Source organism: Numenius arquata, chromosome 9 (assembly GCF_964106895.1).
Source record: "Numenius arquata chromosome 9, bNumArq3.hap1.1, whole genome shotgun sequence".
Taxonomy (NCBI): domain Eukaryota; kingdom Metazoa; phylum Chordata; class Aves; order Charadriiformes; family Scolopacidae; genus Numenius; species Numenius arquata.
Window position 1 is genome coordinate 14,987,759 of NC_133584.1, and position 27,460 is coordinate 15,015,218.

The 27,460-nt window shown below is 36.7% G+C and overlaps 1 protein-coding gene across 18 annotated transcripts in view; it reads left to right on the plus strand.

The window, feature by feature from the left end:
- DLG1 (discs large MAGUK scaffold protein 1) overlaps positions 1-26,821 on the plus strand; it is a 157,707-nt gene extending 130,886 nt beyond the window's left edge. For 5 of the 18 annotated variants that reach the window (XM_074153283.1, XM_074153289.1, XM_074153292.1 and 2 more), the window contains 11 exons: positions 3-117; positions 5,693-5,869; positions 6,663-6,732; positions 12,625-12,658; positions 15,209-15,250; positions 18,388-18,438; positions 19,231-19,332; positions 19,584-19,756; positions 23,357-23,466; positions 23,876-23,967; positions 26,715-26,821. In XM_074153283.1, coding sequence (XP_074009384.1) covers positions 3-117; positions 5,693-5,869; positions 6,663-6,732; positions 12,625-12,658; positions 15,209-15,250; positions 18,388-18,438; positions 19,231-19,332; positions 19,584-19,756; positions 23,357-23,466; positions 23,876-23,967; positions 26,715-26,821 — 1,073 coding nt within the window. Of the gene's footprint in view, positions 1-2; positions 118-5,692; positions 5,870-6,662; positions 6,733-11,845; positions 11,946-12,624; positions 12,659-15,208; positions 15,251-16,793; positions 16,830-18,387; positions 18,439-19,230; positions 19,333-19,583; positions 19,757-23,356; positions 23,467-23,875; positions 23,968-26,714 lie in introns of all 18 variants that reach the window. The other 13 variants (XM_074153286.1, XM_074153290.1, XM_074153293.1 and 10 more) reach the window with 5 other exon arrangements.
- Positions 26,822-27,460: the final 639 nt, after the last annotated feature.

Sequence of the window (27,460 nt, forward strand, 5' to 3'; positions counted from 1 at the left end):
AGAATACAGTCGTTTTGAAGCTAAAATACATGATTTACGGGAACAGATGATGAACAGTAGCATTAGTTCAGGATCAGGATCTTTGCGAACCAGCCAGAAGAGATCCCTATATGTCAGGTAATCATCTTTTTCACAGTATTGCTAACGTGGTTTTCTGCTTTTCTGTAGACTTAGTATTTCTGTATTTGCATTTTTATACGATTATTTACTCATTATTGAACTTAATAAATTGATATTTACATGAAAAACATACTAAAAATAAAGCTTAATTTAGATCGGTTAATATAATATAGATGAAAAAGAAGTATTAGCCCTGAGAACCCTGTGTGGACTTTGAAGAGATGCTATTACTTGATTTTTGTCCTGCCTTTCAGAGAGACAAGAATCCTTCAGCAAAAACATATTTATTCTTTAAGTCAGTGTATGTGAAGTCTTAACTTGGTTAATTCAGTTTGTGGTTTTGTGACAGTAGTTTTCATATACTGCCTTGTTCGGTTCTTGAGTTCAAATTATAGTCTCCCTTTACTTAAGATGGAAATCTGTCAAAGCGTGTTTCCTTTGCCTTACTTTAGTTGTATTCTCAGCTTGTGTTAAGAAATCTTGTTTCTGTATCCAATAGCATTTTATTATAGAATATTTTCCATGGTAACCAAGAGAGTAATGCATTAAAGTAAATTAACTGAATATTCTTCATGAATTTATTCATATAGAATTAAACATAAAGGAAGGTAAAAGGAAGTGGAAATATAAAAGCATAAATTGTTTAAGAAAATTCATGGTTTCACTGGGAAGTTGTGGCAAGGTGCAGCTCATTAATATGCCAACTAACTCCTACATCAGTTAACATATACTAATAACGCATAATGTTTCAAGAATGGAAGGTGGGTAAAAGGGTTGCATTTTTAAAAAGATTTTTGAATTCCCTGGACCATCTCATCTCTGGATTGAATCAGGGCCAGCAGTAGCCTCTTGGCAGGGGCCAGATCATTTTAGTAGAGGAGTAGAGGAGGTAAGAAAGACTCCATTCCTGCTGGTGCTTGGGTTAAACTTGGTTTAAAATGTTGTAAGACCTCAGTGGCTTACCTACTGAAATCCTAGGCTCAGAGGCTATTGGCTTTTCCCACCCGAAGCAGATACTGGTTTGCTCGTGGTGCTGTATCTATTGAACCGTGGGAGAGAAAGCAAGTCTTACAGCAGGCAGGTACCTGAGTAATTGCATCTGAGTTCAGAAAAGTCTCATCCCTTTGCAACCTATTGCTGAAGGCTTTGAAACAAGTGTAGCAAATTACTCCTTCAGGGCTTCTGTTTAGATTGCCTATGACATGTAGCACTTATGTTTTGACCTATTATTTTGGTAGCTTTATCTGGATTTTGTTTTTGCAGAGCTGATCTTGTTCTTTTCTTTTGTACTTTGTCTGCCTCAAATATTTTCCATGGTCAAAGTTTAAATCTCTAAGGATAAATGCCTTAAATACTAAGGATAAGTGCTTGATATCTTAAAATTTCCACAGGTGGGTGCACATGTGGATATTGTGGTGAGATCGTATTCATTTCCATGATCCCAAGATTTATCGCTTTAGCCCTCACCATATTACTAAGCCTAAGCAATTCTAAATGCTTTTATTTTTCTTGGTTAGCTATAGCCTGATTAGGTTCTAAACAACTTATGCTTGTGTTCACACATTTGTCTGGTATTTTAAGCCACTGACAAGCATTTTGTGTTTATGCAGCTTTTATTCCATCGATGGAAGTTGTTATCTGTAAATGATTGAGGTTGAGCTTTTGACTCCCCCCAGCTGCAGAAAATGCAGCCTTCTCCAGGTTGTTGGCAGAAGCCTCCTGGAGACTGGTGATTCCTTTTCCAAGAAAGGTTTTTGAGACTCAAATCATCAGCTTTTTTATAAGTCAGAACAAAAATGCAAAAAATTCCGCAGGAAAAGTACTTTTCCACCCACATCCCTTAACAGAGGGTGCTGCTCTCACTGAGGGCTTTTGAGATCTGCTCTTGTCATCACACCACAAGATGCCAAAGACTGGTAGGCAGCTCGGTATGCACAGGATGGGTTCACAGCTGTTCTGTCTGGTTTCTGATGTAATTTTGACCTCACTGAAATAAGTTTTATGAGCCTGTTCACATACTGCTAGATACTGACAGAACATATTAATTGTCCAGCTTATTCCCTGTTACAAGTCACTCTGGTACGATCATTCTGTACTTCTGATTGTATCAATTCAAAGCCAATTTTAGTAACTGACGCTACCTTCTTTCTGTAATGTTTGGTTTTGGATATGCCTTGAGGGATTCCAGTTATATAACGTAATGCTGAACTGGATGGTAAATCCAACAGCAAAATGTTTACCGTATTCAACCACAATTGTGGAACACCTATCAAATAGAAGTACTCTAAAAATCATCAACTCTGGTGATTTCTCAAAAATCATGGTAGCAAAATAGCAAATACAATGAGATACGTCATTGTGTCCCTCTAACTGAAACTGGATATCTTTATGACTAGTCTGTCTGTAAACAGCATTTTGGGAGTGTGTTGTACTACTAAGGAAAAGACAATTGTGTTTGCCTGAAAATACAATTTGAAGTACAATGGCAGATTTTACTTCTTAATTGTATGTATATCAGTATATGATGAATATCAATATAACAAACAGTCCTTGGAGGACAATACAAATATAGCAATTCAGCAGCAGCTAATTTGTCATTTGCACATCTAATTCTCTCTTTCTTCCCCCCTGACTAATTAAGATGTACTGATTTAATGGCCTTCTCTTATTTTTCCTTTGTATTTCTTTTAATCTCTGTTCTTAGAGGAGAGATATTATCTCATACAATGTTTATATTTTTGCATCTAACTGTATCTGTACACTCTCCTCCTTCATCTACAGATTCAAAAAGAATGTGAAAAAGTGAGATACTTTCATGGTATCAAGTTTCTGGGATAACACACTGAAAGGGAATAAATTTGTTCCACTTTTTATCTCGTATGCCAAATCTGAGTCTGTGCAATGTGTGCGGAATTCAAACTTGAAAATTACTTTTCCCTCTGTGCATTTTTATAACCAGCATGATACATTACAGATTCAGACAACGGTGCCGATTTCTGCTTGAATCAGAGCAGAAAATGGTTACATCTCCAAGTGGGATAAACTTCACAGTTTTGAAGTCATTAGGAATTTTTAACTAAATCCATTGAAAAATAAGATCTGGCATTAGAACCAGGCCTGAAAAGTGTAGTCGCCTGCAGGAGGAGTTCAACTGGGCATCCCTATGTTATTCTGAAAGTTCAAACATCTAATTTCAAACAGCGTTACCATTTATCTGGAGTGAAGAGCACATGTTGATGATATGCTTTAATCCATTTGTGCTTCCATTTCACTCATGTATTTTTTTTCTTATACAGTCAACACACATTTTAATGTTTTTAGGCTCAGCTCATTGCTCGTATAATTTTATATTCAAACTAAATCTTAGAAGTTAGAAGTGGTGTTGTAGAAATTATTGCTTGAATGCTAACAAGAATTCTCAGGAAATAAATTTCACGATGCATTTAATTAATTCAGTGAAAATGTACACAGCTTGAATCTGCATTAAAATTACGTAATGGATTATGTGCATTTTATTTTGAGATATGGAAAGATATTTGTCCAGAGTACTACTTTAACAAACGTGCAGAATAAACCTGGAGGAATAACTACTAGGTGTATAATTTTCTAACCTGCAGTATTTGCGCTATTTCGAAGAAAATGAGGGTTCTGATTTTTTGAAAAGAATCAGGGTATCTCAACTATATTTTATGGAATTAAACTGAAAGATCTTATAGCGGAGGTTGCACTGCTGAAGGAAGGTGGTACGTCAGCCTTCAAGCTCTTTAAAAAATTGTAAGCCTAAATTTTATTATAAATTTAGCAAATGAACAGTATTGAATATTTAAATATAGATCATGTATTATGAGAGTGAATACTTCTAAGCCATTTTAGAATGTCTGTCTTGTTCTAGACTTTTTAGAAAACATTTATTAAAACTTTTAGCCCTTTATGAAAAATTTTTGATACTTTTTATGGCCATAGAAAGGCATGATGTCCCAACCAACTCTGATTTTTGCAGTAGACCTGGTGCTAAAGATGAATTAATCTAACAGCAAATGTTGAATTTTTTCCCTGTAAGCAATTTGTCGTTGGTTATGAACAAATGCAGTTCAAACCCAAAGAAATACTGTCAGTGCTTTAGAGAGGCAAAGTTCACAAAGCTAAAATACGTTTTGGAGCACACAGTTGTGACTTAGATACTTACATGGGTTGAAAAAAAATTCTGAGACATTAAAAATCTAGCACAAACAGGTACATAAGTGTTTTGGATGAAGAAACTAAGTTTGGACAAGGTAAAGGACACCATTTTAAGTCATCACATTGTAGTGTATTGATGCTACTTTGTGATGGACTTGATATCAAGTGTCTAAATCGAGACAAGGTATTGTTTAGCAAATGCATCACTGACAAACACATGAGCTTGCAGATGAAAAAAGTTGAGGATTTTTTGGCCTGTGTCCTGCAGGCATGTCTCACTTTACGTAGGTGAGGTTCATACACCATTTTCAAATATAAAAAAAGATTGTCTTATATAAGAATATAAGGCATATTCTTAGGAGTCTCTCGTACAGTTTGGTAAGAGGCTCCTGTCATCATTCATTTCCACATCCCCACTAAACCCTCGATTGTGCTGGGAGAAACATACTGCAAGTCTCTTCAGTTTCTCAGGGAACCGATCCAGATATAAACAGATCCAACAGGGAGAAAAGAAACTAATTTTAACCCAGATCGGTTCCTCAGCATGGTGCTCCATGTGCCTTTCCAATCGTGCTTTCGTAAGTAAGAAGGGGGAAGGAGTCAGTAGAAAGCAGGCAGGAATGTGGGTATGGATAATAGTGGACTTGCATAAACCAACCTTGCTGGCAAAGGGAAGGTTAATAAAATTGTACCCACGCAGCTGGTGTTCTGCTGCTGCTGGTGCCTGTTATTTGAAAACAGACTTACCTTAGAAAAAAGGATGAGCTTCTGTTGACATGTTTGGGAATTTTCCAAAAGAATGCACGTAGGGTTCTCTGCCTCCTGGTGCTGCAGAGCAAAGTTGTGTTCAGATCATATTTCTAACTTGTTCTCTTTTTTTTCCCCTGAACCCTGTGAGCAGGATATTGACTTTTATTTTAAAGACAGACAGTAATTTTTATTTACTAAAATAATTCCAATATATAACTAGATATAAAATTATGTACCTTGTAGAAGTTTTGACAGCACCATATGCTTCAAATATTTGTTTGGCTTTTTTTATCCTAGGCTGACATGTAGCTTGCTCCATGCAAAGTACTTATTGAATTGTAGGATGCATCTTCTGTGGACCTTCCGGAAAGAGTTTCGCTTTTACAGAGTTTTGCTCTGGATGAAGTTTGTTCTCATTCACTAAAGTGTACAAGTGTGTGTGTGGATACTATACTGCATGTTGTGTTTGTGTGTGTATGAGAGAGAGTGTGTGTGCATTCAGCATTCTGGTTTTAAACAGCTGTCAGAATGATGCAATCATTTTTGAACAACGCAGGCAGCTTGCTTCAGATTTTGTGCTACTTATACTCCCGTGCCTTTTTTTCTTACTTTTTCTGTGTTTCATTTTTTCTTTTCAATGTAGAGCTCTTTTTGATTATGACAAGACTAAAGATAGCGGCCTTCCAAGTCAAGGGTTGAACTTCAAATTTGGCGATATTCTCCATGTCATTAATGCTTCTGATGATGAATGGTGGCAAGCACGGCAGGTAACTCCAGATGGAGAAAGTGATGAAGTTGGAGTTATCCCAAGCAAACGCAGGTATGTCATATTTTACTGACTTGAGATGTCTGCTATTAAAACATCTGATATGACTTATACATATATTGAATATGCTTTACTCTGTGTTAAATCTGTACTGCATCATGCACTCTTTTTTTAAAAAAAAACAACAACAAACCAAACAACAGCAACAACAACAAAAAAAACCTGTAGTGGGATTCTGACTATCTCAATGAGAAATTTGTTGAAATCCTACTTAGTCTTATGAGTTGCATGCTGAAGTTGATAAAGGTGGTCCAAATCCATATCTCTATTCTCCCTGTAAGCAAGATATGGGTTTAATAACATTACATGTAGATTTAAGAACATTTCACTATTCACATATGAAAACATGCAAAGTAAATTTCTTTCTACCCACACCCTGGAAAATTGGTAAGCCTCTCTTTGGTGGCCAGAGTAAACGGAGACAAGGTGTATGTCGGTAACCAGAGACTCAAATAAAAGATGAGGTGGTCTGAATCTTAATATCTGCCATTGATTCATAATTGAGACTGTTCACTTAATGTGTCATGTTTTCTCTTTGTGCCCTCCTGGTTCATTGAACCTAAATAATAACAAAATACTCTGATACCCTCACAGCTCATCGCTTGAGAAATAATACCCTACTTTCCCATAAAGTCTGCTATGAGCAGGCTTCCATTTTCTGAATGTGTCATCAGCAATAAAAATCTGTGCTACAAAGGTACACCTATATGCTTATGTTGTAACAAGTAGTAACTTGAAGTTCTGGAATTTTACTGACTTACCATTTTTGTGTATGTTTTTGCGGTAGAGTTGAGAAAAAAGAACGAGCCCGTTTAAAGACAGTGAAATTCAATTCCAAAACAAGAGGAGATAAAGGGGTGAGTTAATAAAGTGCTAGTTACATCTGGCGTTGTGAATGGTAACATTTTTCAGTGGTTTATTTACACAGACTCAGTTTCAGTTTTTAGTGAAAAGATTAAATCCTGTCAGATAGAAATAAAATAATTCTGAACACCAAAGCAAACTTTAGTTGCCAAAACACTGCAAATCGTTTGAAGGATTTGCTTAGATATATATATACACACACTATCATTAATACTGTAATGTAATAGGAGTTGAAGGAACTAACCAAGTATTGAATAGAACGATTTATAAGAGCACTGCAAATGTTTATAAAGCAGTTTAGTCCTTTAGGATGGATTGTACTCCTGGACGCCCTTGTTTCGGGAATTGGCTTACTACCAATTGTCACAAAAAGTAAAATGTTTCTTTAAGGCTTTTTAATTCATCTAGCAAACAAGGAAATAAAGCTCAACAGGGTCCCTATGATGAAATGGGGTTTTACAATGTGCAGTTACGCAGACAGCGTAAAGTAACTTCTAAGTTACAATTATGGATGTAGGAGCTTTAAAGAATTCCATGCAAGGGCATAGCCCAACAAAAGCTCAAGGTAGCGCCATTGCTGACCAGAGTCAGTCTCTGTCTCACAGCTGTTTTTTCTCACCGCCACTCTCTGTTGGTGCAAATACTGATGTGGCTGGGCTCGAATCATACAATAACCAATGCAAATGAAAAATAACCTGATCCAAAAGAAATCCTGGTTTTAATTGTAGTCAGTCCCTTGATGCAGCTCACAGCATGATATGCAATCGCTGTCTCAGTAAACATGACGGGAATGAGTGGTGAGAAAGCAGGGTAGCTACTTAAGTAGTAATAGGAATGCTTGTAGCCGAAATTATAGCAATTTCATAATGATAAAGCAGCCAATTTTTTTTTTATTTTGAGGGTGAGGCTTTTTTGCAATGTTTTGGTCATTTTGAAATTTGAGAAACAATTTCACAACCTTATAATTTCTACCAGTAGTATATAACTAGTAATTTCAAGATTTAGGTATGTGCATTCTAGATATAAGAGCCTTCTAAAGTAATAATATATTGTCACTTTTTAAAATCTGAAACATACTTTAAGACCCTGAGGGAGCTATTTCTTAAATAGTCGTTATTTTTTTAATAGCATTAAGGCGGTAACATTAGTCAGTCATTATTGTCAATCCCAAAGATTCCTTTTTAGTTATTTATTTCAGTTACAGTGTTTTCATAACATAAACAATCAAATACATGAAGTATTAAAGCTTCAATACTTTACCCTGATAGTGTAGGATTTTATACTTCAAAGACTGTCAAATCCATGGGTACATCCCTCTGCTACATGGCAAAGATTTCAGTTTAGTTTATTAATGAAGAAAAAGTCATGTTTTTCCCTATAAGCATTCATTTAAAAGAAAATACCTCTAGTTATTTTCTGGTGTACAATTACGGTACTGCCTTGAGGATTCACTGGATTATTTGCAGGTTTTTTCTGTTTTGGTACATTCATATTTTGCTATTGGAATAAAATGTTATCTATTGATGTGGTGATTTTTAACCTGATCATTTTTGCAATTGAGTTCACTTCTTAGAAGTCACATAAAGAAAGTGGCTTAAATACTTCAGATTTGAAAAAACACTTAAAATAACGTTACCACGTGCTTTGACAGATAATGGCATGGGTTTGTAATTGGTCTACCAATAAACCGCAAACAGTTAACTTAATTAACGATGTATTTGAAATAGCGTTTTGACAATAGCGAGTTGGTGCAGAGTGGCTGTGTACTCGCATAGCACCAAGGATGTGCATGGAACACTTGAGTGGAAAAGCAACTACGCTTGCCATTGATACAGAACTGCAGTTCTTTTTCTTTAGTAACATCTCATTTTGCAAACACACTTACACTGTTCACAATCTTTTGCTTCAGCTGTAATTGTTTTAACATTACAGTTTTTCCTTAAAGTATTCTTCCTGCATTTGTCATGGTGATATTTTTCCCAGTAAATTGTCTGCACTATACTTGTCCTAATGGACTGTGTGCTTTCCTGGGTCTGTATGTGAAAATATTCCACGGACAGGATGAAATACCAATTTTGTACAATTCTTCAAAATTTCTACATTAAAACCTTACAAGAACATCCCTAGTGATGGCAAACATTAAAATCCATGTTCCTTTCATTTTAAGGAAAGCTAAAAAATCTGGAGCAGAAATGGTTAATTTTTTTCTTGTTTGTTCATTTCATATACACATTTATCTCACTTCCTTTGCTGCTTCTGTTTTAATGTATTCTTGCTTATGATGCCTGTTTATGATTTGCAGTGGGCTTACGAAAAATTTAATACAATTACTATGCATTTTCAACTAATAAGCAATCCTCTCTAGCTTTTTATAATCATGGTATCTTTTAAAAATAATCTTTTGGCTAATCTTTTATGCAAAATCAGTATAATATTACTTTATTACTTTTATTTTCCCTTTTTTTTTTGGCAATGGAACTGACTCTGACCATTATACATGCAGTATATAAAATTTAATATTTGTTCAGTAAGATTTACTGTACAGAAAGTGAAAGTAATTATTGTTATGAAATACATTCAAAACTAAAATGAAAAACATGATTATGTTTTACGAAGTACAATGAATCAGCCACTCCTTTTTATTTTAACTACAAATTGCAGAGTCTCACCACCTCGGTTAAACCGTTTTAGCTTTGTTACATTTATTTCCCCTATTCTTTTGCCCAAACAGAGGGACTTGTCTGAATGGAACAACTATATAGATGTGAGACTTCACTTTTTGAAATTCATGTTACAGTATTTCTCAGTGTACTCAGCAAAGATCTACTCCTTTGGGCATATTTCTTTGTTGCCCTCGTTCTGTCGATTGCATTAATTTTTCTGGTTATGAGAAATCAATTGCAATGACTTGTTGACTTCAGATAGAGAAGGTCAGGAGGACCATAACCTAAAAACTTGCCCGTGCCAACTATGGTTCCAGCAACCATATGATTGGCTTGAAACCAGTTCTTTTCTCCATATGTCAGGTTTATAATTTACCAGTTCTTATGGTGGAACGACAGTTTTAGTTGAAGACAGATGCCAGCCAATTAAAGGTTTTATGGATTTCCTACTTAACACAGTATTGCTGTTTCCAGAGCTCAGTGTCACCAGTTGTGCTCCCGTGGTACCATGTGCCGCTTTAGCACCTGGTAATTTTAACTTTTTTAAACAACGGTAATGAAAATATCACTGAATGTTTCAGTATCTGATATTGCCAAGCAAGGCTGTGTTAAAACAGATGGCCAGAAGGGCTGTTAACAGTCCAGCAGGATGCAGCTTGTGTGTTGCACTATAGGCATTCCCTTAGGAAGGCCAAATGCCAGTTTTGTAACTGTACCAAACAGGGTGGCCCATCTCTGAAAAAACTTTGCCCTATTTGACACCCCCAGTTGTTATTATATTTCATTCCATACTTAATGCTGGGAGAAAAGATAATATATCTTTTTGCAACTGTGTTGCATATAATAGAAGATGATGAGCTCACGCTGGCTGAAGACAGACAGAGAATTACTTGAGAGTAAACATGCTCCAGATTTTAGAAATGGCTGTTAACAGAGTCTGTAATGTATGAATTGAAAATATTTTTGGTTTTTTTAAAATAGCCTTTAAAAAATGGTTCTGTAGAAGTTTTATTACTTCCTGCTGCACGTGGGCTCTGCTTGGCTTAGAAATAGACAGTCACCCTGTGGCTTAGGGCCTCAAAACCAAGTTGGGCATGTACTTACTTTTGCCATCCTTTCCATAATAGAGATTCTGCAAACCAAATGAGGAAAACATGGCAAATTTCATGTCTTGGCAAAAGTGGTAGGAAGATTCACTAAAGATGAAAAGAAATTTCAGCTGGCTTCAAGTTAGCTGTATTAGTTCTAGGTGTATTTGCAATTAAAATGTTACTGATTTATTTATACATTGAGTTTCTTTATTGACTTGGAACAGCAAATTAAAGTTGCTGTAGTCACATAGTGTCTTCAGCAGAAGGCATGGCAGATATTACTAAATTGTGTGTTAATTATACCTGTGGGCATACCTATATATGAATGAAAATACATTGATGCTCTCCTCACTTAGACAAAGAGCACAATAATAGTTTATATTCAAATAGGTGGATATTTATATAGCTATATAGGTAACTAGAAATTTTCATAGCAACTGAGATGCAGAAATTCTTCAGCAACGCAAGCACTTAATGTCAAAAGTTGCTGAACATGATCCTTAGACGTACAGACTTTCTCATGTGGCGTTTCCCTTTAAATGAACCCTTGAAAAAATAATTGCCACAGTAAACAAATGAAATGAGTTTGTATCTTTTTAAAGTTAATGTTGGTATTGGGATGCAGACTTATGTAGAGCAAAGTCATTTGTTTCAGTGAACTTGCAATGAATTGCAATTGAAACAAATACAGTTTGATTTGGTTTTTTTATTGTTTGGATATTTTAGCTAGACACATTCCTTTTTTCCCTTTTTTCCCATTTCACTGTTACTTAGTTTTATCATAAGATCATTCAGCACAATGCCAGCTTTTAACTTCCATCTTTCTTTACTGTACGATATGTTATTTAGCAGTTGTCACCGAAGTATTTACAGTTTGGCCTTTGCAGATGGGTAACAAGGGCAGATACTTGTGCTGTGCTGTTACGATATCAGCTGCTTGCAAAAGCATGTGTAAAGCCTCATGCCTTTTAAAAAAAACCCTTTAACCCCTATATTAGATCCCATCGGTGATTTAATTGACTTTGAGTTTGTTACAGTTTGGCCTTATAGCAGCCTAGTTTTTTGCATCTTTTTACATTCCCAGCAAGCCAGATTTTGTGAAGTACAGGTCAGGCTATAGAGGAAGACCCAGCCTGACAGTTCTCTCGGTAGCAAGCATGTGGAATATGGAGGCTGTGAGCAAAGCCATGATCCTGATCTCTATTTTTAATGGGCAGAGAAGTTAATGTTAAACTGGAATATGCACTGCATAATGTGGTTATAGGAGTCAGCTTCCACAAAGCTGCTGGTCTGGGCCTTTGTTCACACAGACATTAGACATCCTTTGTTTTGCCCCTCCTTCTCTTCTTCAGCAGTCATTCAATGACAAGCGTAAAAAGAACCTCTTTTCCCGAAAATTTCCCTTCTACAAGAACAAGGACCAGAGTGAGCAGGAAACCAGTGATATTGACCGTAAGTATGTGGCATTCGATGGAGAGCGAAGCACACATAGAAGGGCCTGCTAGATTGCAGTAGGGTGTTACCATGGAGACAGTTTCATGAGCTGCAACAGGCTAACGAGCTTGAGGTGCCAATGACAAACCAATCTACAAAATCAATAAAACCGTTTGTTTGCTGTTAGAGTGAAATTTAACCCAAGAGTATCCCAGTTTGGAATAAAGCGAATAATACTGTTGAGTAACAGTGCGTGTGTAGCTGGAGGAGGTAACAGCCACCAGTGATGTCAGTGATGGCTCCTCGTTTCTGAGAGCGCACGGCAACAAAAAAGTATAACAGAGCTTATTGGCTTCTCAAATCAGTCCCTTTAACTAGTTACTTCAAAATCATTCCATTCTAATTTGGTTTTCCTAATGAAGAGAGGTTACTTTGATTTTTCATCGTTGTTGCCAGCATGAAAAAAAGTGTTGCATAAGTTTGCTAGTTCAAACCAGGTCCACTACAAACTGCGTTCTCTGCCATTTGCATCTCTGATTGCACTTCCTGTGCCAATCAAGTCAAATCCTATAGACTTGCCTTCCCCTGTGATGTTCTGGGAAACTGTCTCCTGTCGTAGCGCCAATTTTATATATTACTGACAATTATTTTCTCTGTGATTGTCTTTTTATTGCTTGCCCTCTGGGGACTACTGCAGGAGGTCCCTGACGACATGGGATCAAAAGGCCTGAGTAAGTGATCAAAATACTCCCAAGTTATTTTAACCTCCATCTGAAAAATTACTACTTTTTTTTTTTAACAGATCTCTTTGAGACTGGTGTTCTACTGGCATAAGGAGGTTGACTCTAAAAACGTTTCATAAGGTTTTTTTAGTTTGTAATGTTCTGAGGGTTTTTGCTTTCAGGAACGTGTTACTTTAAGTTCATGTGACTATCACATTAGATTTTTTTTGTTGTTGTTGTTCAGAAGCTTACCAGCGCTTACTTGTTTGTCCTTAATAGTACTGTGTTTTTAAATTTGATGATTTTTTTTTTAATGTCACTTTTATCTTGTCTTTGTGTTTTTATTTGTTTAAAAATAACCTATGGATTTTTACAGTAATAGTACAACCATTGCTGCAATACTTTATCTAGTTACAGTTTTCAGTCCTCTTTCTAGGTGACTGATGTTTACAGCTTCTTAGAACAAACAAAAAACTTTGCTTAATAAATGCCATGAGAGTTTTTATGTCTGACTTATTTGAACACTTACGATGCTTTTAGACCAGGTAGTTGACAGAGGAGACCCATAAGCATTTTTTCTGTTTCCTGCAGAACTGCTCACTACTGGCATACAGTAAGATTCAGAAGTTGCCGAGTACTCTAACAGATCTGGTTTTGTACACAGACACCACCACTGTACTAAAATGACCAAAAAAAAAAAAAAAAAATCAAGATCTTGCTTTCATCTCAGATATTAAACACATACATTGTTAAGCATTTATGGAATAGTAAAATTTGTCACTAAAGATAAGTGACTAAAGGTCACTTAAAGACAACGTTTTTTTCCCAGGGCATAACTGTTATGCACAGTGTGCCTGAAATTACGTGTAAGAATGGGTGTGCTTCTATCCTTGAACTCAATCATGAAGTAAAAATTCTAGTAGCTATAACAGCCTTATGATCATACCTAGTTCAAACTGTGTAATATGGTCCAGAAATGTCGCCAGGTGATTCCGTTATAAAAACAAATGGCTTCTAGCTGGTTTTTCAGCACAGCCAGACTTTTTGAAACTGCCTTACCACACTTAATGCAAGCTGTGTTGCTCAGGCTCTGCAAGACTGCTGCTCTTGTTGATATCTCAGGCTTTACATCTTTACCAATGGTTGCCCGTTTTCAGACTATACACTTGTATTCTCAGTTGACAACGTCTCCCTTTCATGTTCTACCACGAGGCTTTTAAACATCACTATTTGCCTCTTCCATGCCAATGCGCACATTCTTTTTCCAAGACAAGAAAATGAAATTGAAGTAGATCCAAATTGCTGGTACTTGCAAGCATTTGGAAATGTTTCTCTGTTTTTCCTGCACAGAAATGAAGTGAGGGAGTTCGGTCTAGCCAGAGATTTGTAGTTTAAAGATACTAGTTCACTTTATCCAAAAACATTTTTAAAAGGTTAATTAGTTTACGTATGACTACTAACCTTTTAAATGTTTCTTAATCACTAGAAGTGTACTTGCTTCATAACTGCATTCTTACCTCTAGAGTCCTTTTGGTTCCTTCTTTTCAATCTTGTAAGGGAGGAACTGTACTGAATTTAATGTTTTATAAAGGCTCCTCATGACGACAGTATGTATTATCGTATGCACACAGTTGGGTATGTAATTTCAAATTAATTGGATTTAATTTGTATACATCAAACACGAGCTTCTTAATGCAGTCTAAAGCTGTGAATGTTAGTGATTTTTATTACAAATAGACACACTCATTGGGTGGCATGAAAATTGGTTCTCTACAATAAAGTTCAGCAATATCAAAGTTCATATTTGTTCACCAGACTTGTAGAATTTTCAGGTAACAGAGTAGTTTGATACCTGAAATTCTTCAATTGCATTAATTTTTGTCATAAAAACATTTAACAATTACATAGGTTACAAAAGTAAATATAAACACATTGTAGCTACTTGAAGTATTTTGTTCACTATACAAATGGCATAAAATTAATACAGATAGTCCAGAATTAAAGTCAGCAGGTTTTGAAAACTAAAGCATTACCTGGGGGGAAAAAACCCCCTTAATTTAGCATTGCACTTCAAGTAAACTATTTAATACACCATAGGAAGGTCTCTATTATTGAATGTGCTGCACGGTTTCCTGCACTATACTCTGGTATTTTCTGCTAAAAAACTCTTAATATAATCAATAATTTATTGCATAAAAGTTGAAATGCATAATCCCGTAGTTTTTGCACAACAAAATTCATCTTGAAATGAAAACCTAATAATTGCAGGGTTACAAGTGATCTAGGAATTAGTGTACTTTTTGTAATCTTATTTTGATGTGCTACTTAATGTTTTTCTTTTTATTAACATCCATTCCTTTCGTATGAAATTAAGCTTGATCCTGAAAGCTATGAGAAGTACCTTAAAACTTTTATATGCAGTATGTATTGATTTCAGCGTTTTGATATCAGTATCAGTATGATTTCACCTGGATTATTTTGTGTCAATTTGCTTTTTTTTTGGACTCATGTCATTAGTGTATGTTCCTTATTTTTTTTTCCATTGTGTTGCAATTTCAGAGCATGTAACCTCTAATGCCAGCGATAGTGAAAGTAGTTACCGTAAGTGTTTTTAAGTTCTTTGTTTATTTAGAATCTTTGTTTAGTAGCTTTTCCTTTGGCTTTGTTTGTCTGTCTTTTCTGGGTATTTACATATTAAATAGAACTTCCCAATCACCTTCAGGTGAAATCCATATTCATGTGTTTGCTGGGGTACTGCAGGTTCTGGTGTGTCTTTGTGTTTAAAACACTGACTAGAGAGAATCATTGCAAACTGCCTTTATGGATATTTTTATTGTAATTATGATTTTCTTAGTCCAGCTTAATTTGAATCAATTCCTATTTCTCTTAAATTATGCGAGCTAGCTAGACTTATTAAAACCTAAATGTAAATTTAATGATGACAAATGTATGTAGTGGAGCTTAATACTGGAAGCATAACTAAACTGTGTAATCTGTTAAATAGTGCAATAACTATCCACAATTTTTCACAACTGATACTGAGATTTAATATGTGTGTACTTCTAATGAAAGTAAAGATAAGCAAACACGTATTTACCCTTGCTTTTAGCTTTCGTATAGCTATTTTGTCAAGTGTGGGTACTTAGTATGAATTGTCTTCAAAGCATATGACACACACTCAGTGCTGGAGTCAGTTATGATAAATTGTCAAGGTAGGCACGTCTGCACGTTCTCTCTCTCTGAAGACTTAGTGTCTTTTAAATACTAGACTGAGTTAGCCTTTTTACTAGCCCGAGCTACAGCGCTATTACTATTACCCAAGCTACAGCAGCACTACTTGTTCGCAGTGGGCAATATGCCGCGTGGTGCTGCTCCACAGTACTTTAAAATGTCTTAAACCATTTCCAGTGAACACCTCCTCAGTAGGGTCACACCATCCAGCCCTGGAACCCAGGATAGAGCAGAGCAGGAAGGTGAAAAAGTTGTGGATTTGAAGAGGAATACAAGAAGAAGGAACAGTAGAAGTCAGGCAGTGTGACAGCGAGTGGCTCACTGATGAGCTCCGCTTGCCTGCTGTGTCACCAGCACTTCAGAAACAGATATTATTTATGTTAGGGGAGCGAGGAGAGTGGTTCATTAACAGATCTATTTGTCTGGAAGCTGTAGATGATCAGAGGTGATGATCCACGTTTTTCTTCCAGATGAAGAAAAGGGAGAATTTACACGTGTATATAAAATGCTAACAGTCTCGTAGGCTGTGATTGAAAAGAAACCAATTGGGGAAGGCGTTTGTGTTCCCTGAGAATAACACAAAATCGAGCTCGTATGGAAGTTGCCTTTGACAACCTTACAAATTCTAACCATTTTTAATGACGCACCATTAAAACTATCTAACCATGACTATTTCTTTATAAATTTGCTGCTTTCCTCTCCTTTGCATCCACCTCTGCGTTTTTTCTCGGAGCTTGCTTTATTTATGTTTACAGCTCATTATTGGTACTAATAGTTTTATACTCCGCTGTTACTTGAGAAGCCCTGATTTTATTATGAATATCATGGATTTGCTTATCTGAATGTGTAATTCCAAGTACTTTTTATTAAAATATTTTTTTTAATTTCTTCTTGCTGCTGTCTAATATGAAAGTTATCTTGATTACAGATGAGTACGGTTGTTCAAAAGGTTCATTCTGTTAATATTCATTTTTCCAAAGTATTGAAAAGCAGTGACAATATATACTTTTTGCCCTCAATCAGGGGATGCTTTTTACTTGTTACTATCTCTTCAGTAGTTTGCTTAACTAATTTTTGACCTTATAGCAATGTGACTTCTCCAAAGAAATATCTTCTTATACGTGAGCTGGGTCTTTCATAGATGAGTTGGTAGTTGGTGATTCCCTATTCCTCTCCCTAGTCTAAAAGGGGTTCTGAAAGTATATACTGTCCTTCTAAAATCCATTTGCATGAGTAACTTTTTGAGATATTAAAATATACAGGTTGCATGTTTTCATGTCTGTCTTAAGGTATTCCTCACTTGCAATAACTTACAAAATTAAAATGTCCATTCATGTATTGCTGTAATACAGTTCGAATGCAAATTTTTTGTAAATAAACAAAATAGTTCTCTTAATGAAATTGTAAATTTTAGATTTAAAAGATCAGTGGTATTTGCTATGAAATAACGACTAGATACATAGAAGCAATATATGAATTTATAAAAGCCTTCATCTGCCATCTGTTTCTATGCAACTGTGGTATAGCATTGGTGTGTTCCTTTGCCTGTTATAAGTATGGCTTATGAACTCCAAAGAATGTACTGAAATTACACAAGTTAAGTTATTTAAGGACTGTATTTTTTTCAAACTTCGTAGCAATGTCATAAAATTTGAGCTTGTATCCTCCGAATTATAAATTCTCTGCTTTCATGGAGTTAACTTTTAGTGATGGCATTGCAAGAAATCCTACGCGGAGATATCTTGTTAGACTAGAAATAATCAGTTAGAGAGATGGCAACTGAGGTATATTTCAGATGCTTTCACTAACATTTAAAAAGCCTGCAGCTGTCAAAGGTCAAAATTCAGTTATTTTAGTTTCATTCACTGCTGATATGCTTTCTGGAGCTGAGAACAATACAAAAGCATTCTTTGTTTCCAACTTCATCTTTAAAAATTCATTAATAAAATAACTATTTTTTAGCTTTTTGTGCAATCATAATTTTTTTTGGTAGAATTAGAGTGGTTAAAAATGTTTATAAAAATGCCACTTCATGATAAAGTTAACAGCAGATATGTACATCTTGACATACATTGTTTTCAGCCCTGTATAAATAGAGAAAAATGCTATTGTTAATGCTGGCTTCAAAGTATGGAGAATGTTGATGGTGAAGGTGGCATTGCCTCTAGCAGTGAATGATGGCATGCATGCATTTCATTCAGGGAAACATGTATAAGAGCATTTCAATAATGCTTTAAAATTCTTCTTGTGCTTGATGTTGGTTTGACACGCTAACATAAACCAGGAAATTATTTATACTGTATGTGCCTTATGCTTTAAAATTTTGTGTTTGGCTGATCTTTGTGATTTTTATAATTCATCGCTCTTGAAAAATGTCCTTCATCGGTATCATTGTAATGCATATTATTGAGGAATGTCTGTATCATTATAGTTCATTGAATGACTCTATTTAAATATGTTGGTTTAGGAAAAAAATACATAGATACATCTTTGCGTTTACATTTTAGGTGGCCAAGAGGAATATGTCTTGTCATACGAACCAGTCAATCAACAAGAAGGTTTGTAGATCTCACTTAGTATAAAATAAATATCATCTGAGTCATCAGAATGCTTCATGTGCCCTTTTGCACTGAGCACCATGATAAACTCCCCGGTTTGAACTTGTTATCATTACTGAAATGATAAAGCATAAAGGCTTAAATTATTAAATGCAAGTGCTAAATTATGTAGTGCAAAATCCAAAGGTGTGCTACTTAAAATAACTTATTATGTGGGGTATACATTGCATAAGGGAAACATGGCGTGTTTTAACAGTTTTGTCAGTGTGAACCTCAGAAATTATAGTTTTCTTTTGTTTCATATTGCTTTAGCGTTCTCGCAGTTGCAGTTCCTTTTTTCGTTAACAGCAAAAAGTGTGTCCATAGATCGTTTGTCTATTTTAGTGAGCTTTAATTGAAATGTCAAAAAGATTGACAGTCTCCTGTTTCTCTATGGGCAAGAAGCTGCAAGAAGTATGGCTGCTTTGGTTAGCAATTGCCAACAAAAGTGATTTTATTTTATTTTTTTTTCAGAAAAAAAATGGATTTTTGAATGAAATGGGAGTTGATAGGAGAAAATATTTTCTCACATTTGCATTTAAAATAAAATGCTTCTCACTGAATTCCAGTGGGATGCTTTAATTTCCTTTTCACCGTGGTCCTAATCTGGCTTCACTGTTTATAATTGATACAGAATTTTTAGTCTTCCCATTCACCACCACAGATGCTAATGGATAATGCATATTTTTCTGAACTGTAAAAGTTAACAATCATACTGAAATGTAACTGATGTTATTCCTTTATGTTTAATAGTCAGTTACACTCGACCTGTGATTGTTTTGGGACCCATGAAAGACAGAATAAATGATGATCTGATCTCAGAATTTCCAGACAAATTTGGCTCCTGTGTTCCACGTAAGTCTCAGCAAATACTAAGGCAATTCTAAATGATTTTTTCTGCTAATTTTCTTAGTAAACATCCTCTGTATGTTGAGTTTAAAAAAGTTAATACAGTGTCTAAACTTTTTAGACCTGTCTTAATTGTCAGTCATCTCTTTACTTGTGACAATTTTGTAGTATATATGGGAGACTCTTTTTGTATATTTTAAGGAAAAAAGTCACTGGTTTTTGTTTTGCTTTAAAAAATCTTGGTTTATATTTTAAAGATACTACTAGACCAAAACGAGATTATGAGGTGGATGGACGTGATTACCATTTTGTCACTTCTCGAGAGCAAATGGAGAAGGATATTCAGGATCACAAATTCATTGAAGCTGGCCAGTACAATAATCATCTTTATGGAACAAGTGTCCAATCGGTGCGAGAAGTAGCAGAAAAGGTAAATCAATGCCGGTTACTTTCATTTACTGAGGTGATTATCTGACTGTGCTGACAGGGGAAAAGAGAAAAATGGCAAGAAGCCATTAGGAACCCTCTGACTTTGAAAGGAATTTGTACAAAACTAGAAACAAAGTGCATTGTCACAAATGCATTTAGGGAAATAATGAAGCTGTGGAATAATGAAAGCATTGTGATTTAATTATGGGAAAAGAGCAACCAAAGGGTTTGCCCTCCTATAATAAGAGAATAGAGAAGAAATAATTGGAATTACAGGCTAATTAGCCCAGCTCACATACATAGATCATTAACTAGTTAAGAATAGTGGTGATGGAATTGATATCATGATGCATTTGATATAGACCCATGCAGAAGAAAACTTGTAAAAAATTTATTCTTTATGGATTTTAGCTGACACAGGGAAAAGAGTAAATGTAATAAATTCAATATTAGAAAGACTTTTTACATAACTACTACTTCTACATTTTGAAGACAGACCTTACTGTTTTTATCTTGAACAGATTTTAGTTAGCTATTTCTTGCCAAATCTAAATATTTATAAAATCAAATTGAAGTTTACTGGAGCTCTCTGAAAAAGAGAGGGGTAAAAAGGAAGCATATTTCTTAGCATAAGATACTTGTTTTAAAGAAAAAAATTCGGTGAAAATGCTTTGCAAATGTTCCACATTACGTTGATGAGTGTAGTTCTGCTGCTTTACAAATATGGTGCATTTACAGTAAACACCTTTATCTGATCTGTATGAGAGAAGAAACAGCTGTTTTCTAGGCAGGATCTCACGAGTGTGAGCGCTCTCAGTCTGGACGTGAAGAGTCTTAAGTGTGGTTAACCCATGTGACGTGGGAGTGCAGTTAGTCCTCTGGAAAACTGTGTGGACCATTCTGGCCAAATGGCTGAGGATTGTTATTTCTGGCAAGTGTAATTTACAGGAATCAAAACCAGGGCAAACATGGTGAGACTGTGGTTCATGTGACAAAGTTTTCTTCTGCCGTCTTTCACCCTATGGAATAGAACCTGGCACTGTGGTATATAGCAAGAAAAGTAAAGAAAATAAAACAAATTACAAAATTGTTGAAGTAAATGAACATTACTTTGGATGGGAGGCTGAACAGCGTTGTGAACCTATCATTTGTGGCTAAATGATTAAACTATTTATTGAGCAGCTTAAACATTATAAGCTCGTCGGCAGTTGCTTCACCTGGTAGCACAGATCCAGTCCTTCAGTTCCATCCTATACCTGAAGCTGGCTGTGTCCTTTTGCCCATCTAGTGGGGTTAGTAAGCTACAAAATGATTGTGAATCTTTCATAAGCTGACATGAAGAGCAAAGTACTACCAGATGTCTCCTTGCTATTAAATCTCTTGCACAGGCACCATGGGACTTGGGGTAGATGCAGCAGTTTCTCAGTTCCAGCTAACATTATTTTTTCCAGGAAACAATGGCCTGTCCCTCGGAACTTGACTTCAAAATCATGACAGGGCTGCAAATTGGTCAGTCTGGGGCTACTCCCTCCTTGTGTTCTTCTCCATCTCACTTAAGAGATGAGTCTCTTCAGTGGGTCTTATTACTGGGATATCAAAGATGATTTCCAAGTTTTCTATGATGAATTTAGGGGAAGACACAACAGAAGTGACTGCTACTACCCCGAAAGTACCCAAAATAGTATTCTTGCAATAGCTTTAAATTGTGTTCATTTGCCCATGTTTCTAGCTGATCCCTATCTCTTTCATTTCCTTACCTATAATGGACACAGCTAAAGATGCTTTTTGATGTCATTGTTCAGTTACTGTAAAAGGCACTGGGTGCTGTGTTTCTCAGTCAGATGCCGTGCAAGTAAGGAACTAAAAGAAAAAAGAAGTAAAATACTGTTTGAATGCACAGTGCAAAGAACAAAATAGCTTCCCTGGATGAAAACATGATAATTGTGTCATGAAGTACTTGCATTTCTTTTCCTTGTCTTCCAAATCTTCACTTGAAAGGAATTTCTATATCCTCTTTTCTTTGGAAGCAGCAGCCAGTAGCTTGCAAATCTCTGTGCCTGAGGTCACTGTTAATGGAGATTCATTATTGATTTGGAATAAACTGTCCCAGTTATGTTCCATAAGGTCCAGCACAGTAGCTGGACGCAATCTAGTCCTCTTCTTTTTGCCCGAAATCCTTTGGCACCTTGCATAAGTTGTTGGGCCAAACACAGCAAATAATAAGTGTCTAATCTCAAAAAGGAAAATGGACCAGGTAACGCTCTTAAGTCTCAGTTCTCAGAGCATGTGCCACATTTAAAGGGAAACCATTTGAAAGACGTAGATAGGTCAGCACTTGTAGCAAAATACTCTGCTATAACATACAAACACCTTTCTTAAGTGATACCAGTCAGCATCCTGATCTGGGAAACAGCTATCATCAGTTGAAAGCAAGCAGATGGGTATTGTTCATGTGAGAACACTTTTATCCTCATCAGAAATCATGAAATAAAGTTCTGTGGTTTTGTTACAGAAGAGATCAAATGTAAATGATCCTAGTGATCTCTTCTGTCGGGAGGCAGAAGCGTGTCAGTCGTTTCAGACTGCAGTCACTTCCTTGCTCTTCAACCTGCCCCCCAGGAATGATCTCCCAGGGGTTCAGGAAGAGCCTTGTAAGATATGAGTAACCTTTGGTTTTATGGTGCTTGTGAGTTTGTATCCTGTCTCATGGAATTCTGCCTTTCACATTGCTCTCCTGCTAAAGAAAAAGCTGTTCTTATTTTAGTCACCTGACAGTGGTTTTCTATTCCTCTCCCTCCATCCCTTTCTAAAATGGTGGTATGCCAAATTACTCTTGTGCTACTCAGAAAGGAAAGAAATAAAAGTGTGTGAGGTGGAAATTAGCATATGGGACATGAGAGGAGCTGAGGAAGAGCCTTTGAGATGAGGTATCCCAAAGAGCTGGAAAATTGCTTATAGTGGGAGAATAGAGGTAGGGAGAAAAGCAGCCCTATCACATTGTCTTCCAGCCGTCCAAGGAGTGGTTATGTTTGTTTCTCAAGAGATGAAAAAATAATCAGCCCAAACAAATTGCATTCACCATCTCAAACCGGGGGTTGTGCTGTGTGGTACCTGGCAGGAGGAGAGTGCGTGTGGTCAGTTCCATCTAATGATTCTGATGGTGGCATATTTCCCTGCCATCGGGGGAGGTTACTCCCTCAGGTCTGCTAGTTAAGTCATCTGCCTCCTCTCTAAACTGTGACATGGCCACCTCCCTAAAGGATCCTCGAATTATTAAAAAATGAAATAAAAATTTAAAAAAAAATCATTTTGGTGGTGTGGTTGAAGTACAGCTTCGTCACTGGATGGTTCTACATTGTTGATTGAACTGTAGCCTCTGGTAAAGAAAGGAATGGTGAAGGGTCAGGAAAATCTCAAATGATGTACGATGCCAACAGAGGAGCCCTGTGAGACCTTGTACCAAAGTGGTGAAATCATAATATCATTGATGCAAATGCTCTAGTTTTGTTGGCTTGTGTTTTCTCTTCTAAATTATTACTCTCTGCATACCTGTGACTTAAACTTTGCTTAGTGCCATTTTCTTTTCTCTCTCACTTTTTAGGGTAAACATTGCATTCTTGATGTTTCTGGTAATGCAATCAAAAGGTTGCAGATTGCCCAGCTGTACCCAATCTCCATTTTTATTAAACCCAAAACAGTGGAAAATATCATGTGAGTAAAAGTAAAGTACCTCAGGCTAATTTGTTTGAGATTGTCATTGTATTTGAAAACCTATTTGCAAGTCATGTGATAACAATTGTAATATTTTGTAATATTGTAATTTTGTAATGACTATTGTAAATATTTTAAACAGTATTTCATTTTCTGAGTTCAATTTCTAGAGACTTCTAAGACGAGGTTTCTAATCCAAATTAGAGTGCTTGAGAACGAATGTCATTGTCCTAAATTCCATGCAACATAGCATCAGAACAGCTCATTCCCGCTACAGTCTTTGCTTAGGTGTCATTTAGGAGACTGCCTCTTGCTAGGGGTAATGCTCAGACAACAGTTTAAAACCTAGTTTCAAAAGGCTCCAAGTATTTGACAGTAGTTTTTAAAGAGATAATGTTTTCAATTTCAGCGAAATGAATAAACGCTTAACGGAAGAGCAAGCCAGGAAGACGTTTGAGAGAGCCATGAAACTGGAGCAAGAATTTACTGAACACTTCACAGGTGTGTTTTGCTTGGGCCTGTTCCCTTGCCAGAGTTGAAATTTTCTTGCTTGCTGTAAAATAGTAATTGCCTCACTGCTGAGATAAGGCCAAACTTTGTTTTCCAGCTGATGTGGGATTGTTTTGAGGCATAGAGCCATCTTAGTAGCACTACACAAATTTCAGTTTGATCAGTTAATTCAATATATACAAAAATTTACTGGGAGCTTAATTTAGCTTTTAAAAACTGAGAGACTTTCTACTGTTTTCCTAGGTATTGTAACGTAGATGTTTACTTTGTTGATACATTGTGCGCTTAAAGCTTTTTATTTGCAGAGCTGAGATTGCCTAGCAAAGCTCCCTGTAGAAAATTATTTATTTCCATTTATTTTTAAATCAGGAAGTAAAGAATGATGGTAATTAATTAAGCCTCTGGAAATTGGGCACTACAGCATTATGGTACTTAGCAAATCAAATTTGTGTATGCTGTGGGTCTAATGATAACAGCAAGGGATGGGCTGCAAGCGCTCAAACTGTGCTAATTGTGTACATTGTGGCTTGAAGTAGGAGGAGATTGATCAAGTCAGGATCTTCAGGAGGACGGAAAGGAGCCTTCCCTGTTCTTGTCCTGGATGGACACTCACTCCTTTCCTTCCTGTTGCATTCTCTTTTGCGGTGTTTCAGCGTTTGCTGCCCCAATCGCCTCCTTTCTGTGACATGACTCCTTTTCCCAGTTCCTTCTTCTGCATCTTGTAAGTGGGCAGAGCTGTGGATGCCACAGTCTGCTCCACCTGGGCAGGGACGCAGGAAAGGGCGGTGGCTTCACATGGGAAGAAGACAGAGGAACCAATAGACTCCCTGCTGCAGTCTTTCCACTGCCTTTGTTCTCTACATTGTGTGTTACCCACACAATGATCAGCTTGAGTCTGTCCCTTTTTGCCTCCCTCTCCGCTGCCTTGTGGCTCTCAGTCTATACCGATACCTTATCTGGCTCTCCCACTCCTCCGGCAGCTCACTGTCTGTCTGCACCCAGAAGGTTATGGGGCTCTCAATACATATTGCAAATTCTTCCTATTATAGAGTCCCTTACCAAATGATTTGCAAATGTGTTACGTTTGTTGTTCAGGAGTCTTATTTTAATTGATATTAATAAAATAGTAGCTGCTCTTCTCGCGGGCTTTATCTCAGGGCATTACATAGGATGCTTTTTCAGGAAATTAAGGGGCATCATTCAAGTTGTTTCAGAAACCTATGGGCCTTTTTAAGAGCTGTAGTGCTCAGGGCCACGTTTCTTCTCAGAAGTATGAGGCTTGTTGACAAAGGAAGATAGCAACAGTCAGACTTCTGTCCTTGATAATCCAGTTCAGGCCAGAAGTCCTTTTCTGAATCTGTTTGAGATACTTGAAGACATTACTACTTACAGTTTGGAGGCTGCCACCCATGTGAGTCCGGTGGTAAAACAAATGTGTGAGCATTCCCTACTCTGTTTAAGAAAAACCACCACATCGCATGAGGTGACTGAAATGAACTTCATCAGTAGGTTAAGATTAAAACTTAAGCTTTACACTGAAGCATGTGAAAAGCACATCCATCTTCTGTTCTGAGGGTATTGAGCTTTGGAAGAGGCGTGGTTAAATATAGCTGCGGAGAAGTAAAGTGCTGAAGCTTATGGCTATTTGCACTGCAAAGACATATCTAAATTTTTCTAATGCACTGTTGTCCTGTGAACATTATACTTGACCTATAGTAATTGAACAGCCTCCTCCCACAGGCACTGTGACAGTGGGCTGCAGAGACAGAGAAAGTTTTTACAAGATGGGAATGATGAGTAGGAATAACAAGGAAGTAATTTGCATGAAAGCTAAGCTTGGAAGCAGCAGTACTATATTAATGCACAAAAGAGTGAGTCTGGCCCAGCCCCAACATTATCTTTCAAGCTAAACTTTGTTTCTTGGATTATCAACACTGAGGTGACAATCCTAATTAAAAAGTTGCCATCTCATGGTGATTGCTTTCTCAGACTGAAGTGCGGTAAGAACAGCTCAAATTTCATCCTCATCTTCACCAGACCGTACTTTACTCTGGTATGTCAGAACACATCCATACTGGATCATTTCTAATTATTTTCTAGCCTTGGAGAAAATATATCGAACTTACATCATCTGAATATAAATTGCACTTTTAACTGCGTAAGGAAACCTATTGTCTGTAAAACTTAAATCTATTGGCTGGAACTCCATGAGTTTTGGCCAAAAGCAAAGGTTGTGCTAGCAGGTAGAGATCCCAGGGGTGGCCAGCCTTGCTCCGGAGTGTCAGGACCCAGCTGAGGAGTTCACTGCTTTATACTGAGTCTGACTCAGACTGACTGCAGGTGAGGACACAGCCCTGTAGACTTCTTGCTGCCTCGTGTTGGAAACACACATGAAAGTTGGACCAAAAAGAATACTGGAGGATGCGAATTGACTCGGGCAAACCCTCGCGTGTGGTTAGGAAAAGCAAAACAACCTCCTCAGTTGTATGTGTTATATTTGTACCAAAGGGAAAACCACTTCCTAACCCCAAGCCTCTGAGCAGGAGAGATGGTGCTTTGTGTGTCCAGCAGTGCCATCAACGACGTGCTTTGCTCCAGCACAGAAATGAGGAATCTCAGTGGGTGCCCGTTCCTTCAACCAATCTAAAACCCTCTTGCTGCTCTGAGAGAAAAGAGCATCTTGGTTTCCGTACGGGGCTTGGAAGGACGATTGCTGATTGCCACATTATGTTTTGCAGCTATTGTCCAAGGAGACACACTGGAGGAAATCTACAACCAAGTGAAACAGATCATAGAGGAACAGTCTGGGCCTTACATCTGGGTTCCAGCAAAGGAAAAATTATGAAAACAGATTTTTATTTCTCATTTTCTAACTGACATCACCTACTACATCTGACGACTCTTAAGCCCTTCCAGTGGAGCCTGCCTCTAGTTCTTTCCGGCGTGGTTCATACCCTAACCATCACATTCTGCAGTTCCCATAATGCTTTACATTTGGTGTCTCTCTTAGTTTAAATAATTTGTATTATTGTGTGTTGTTGGTTTGCCATTTTTCAAACATGACAGTGGAATGGCCTGACCAGCTATTAGTTTGGGGTGGGGGTGGGAGGGAATTGCTTGGTAAAATTCCTTAATGTTTAAGGGAGAGTAACTTTCAAAGATTTTTCAAAAAAGCTTTATAGACATTCTTTTAAAATTTCGTAACAATTGAAAGAAAAGTTGTATTCAAGGAAGTTGTAACTCATGAGTAACTTTGCACGCTTAACTTTAATAGCATGGTTTGGTCAGGGCAATCAATTTCAGGTTTTATTTTCTGAGTTAAATTCTATTCTCACAGTATTTTTTTTTTCCTTTCCAGGCAGTTAGAGAGAAACTTTCAAATTTTGAGTTAACATTTTCATTAACTCCCATTATTACTCCTCAAGGGATATTCATTTTCATAATTTCATATGGATATTCTTATAATCTATTTTTTCATTTTTTG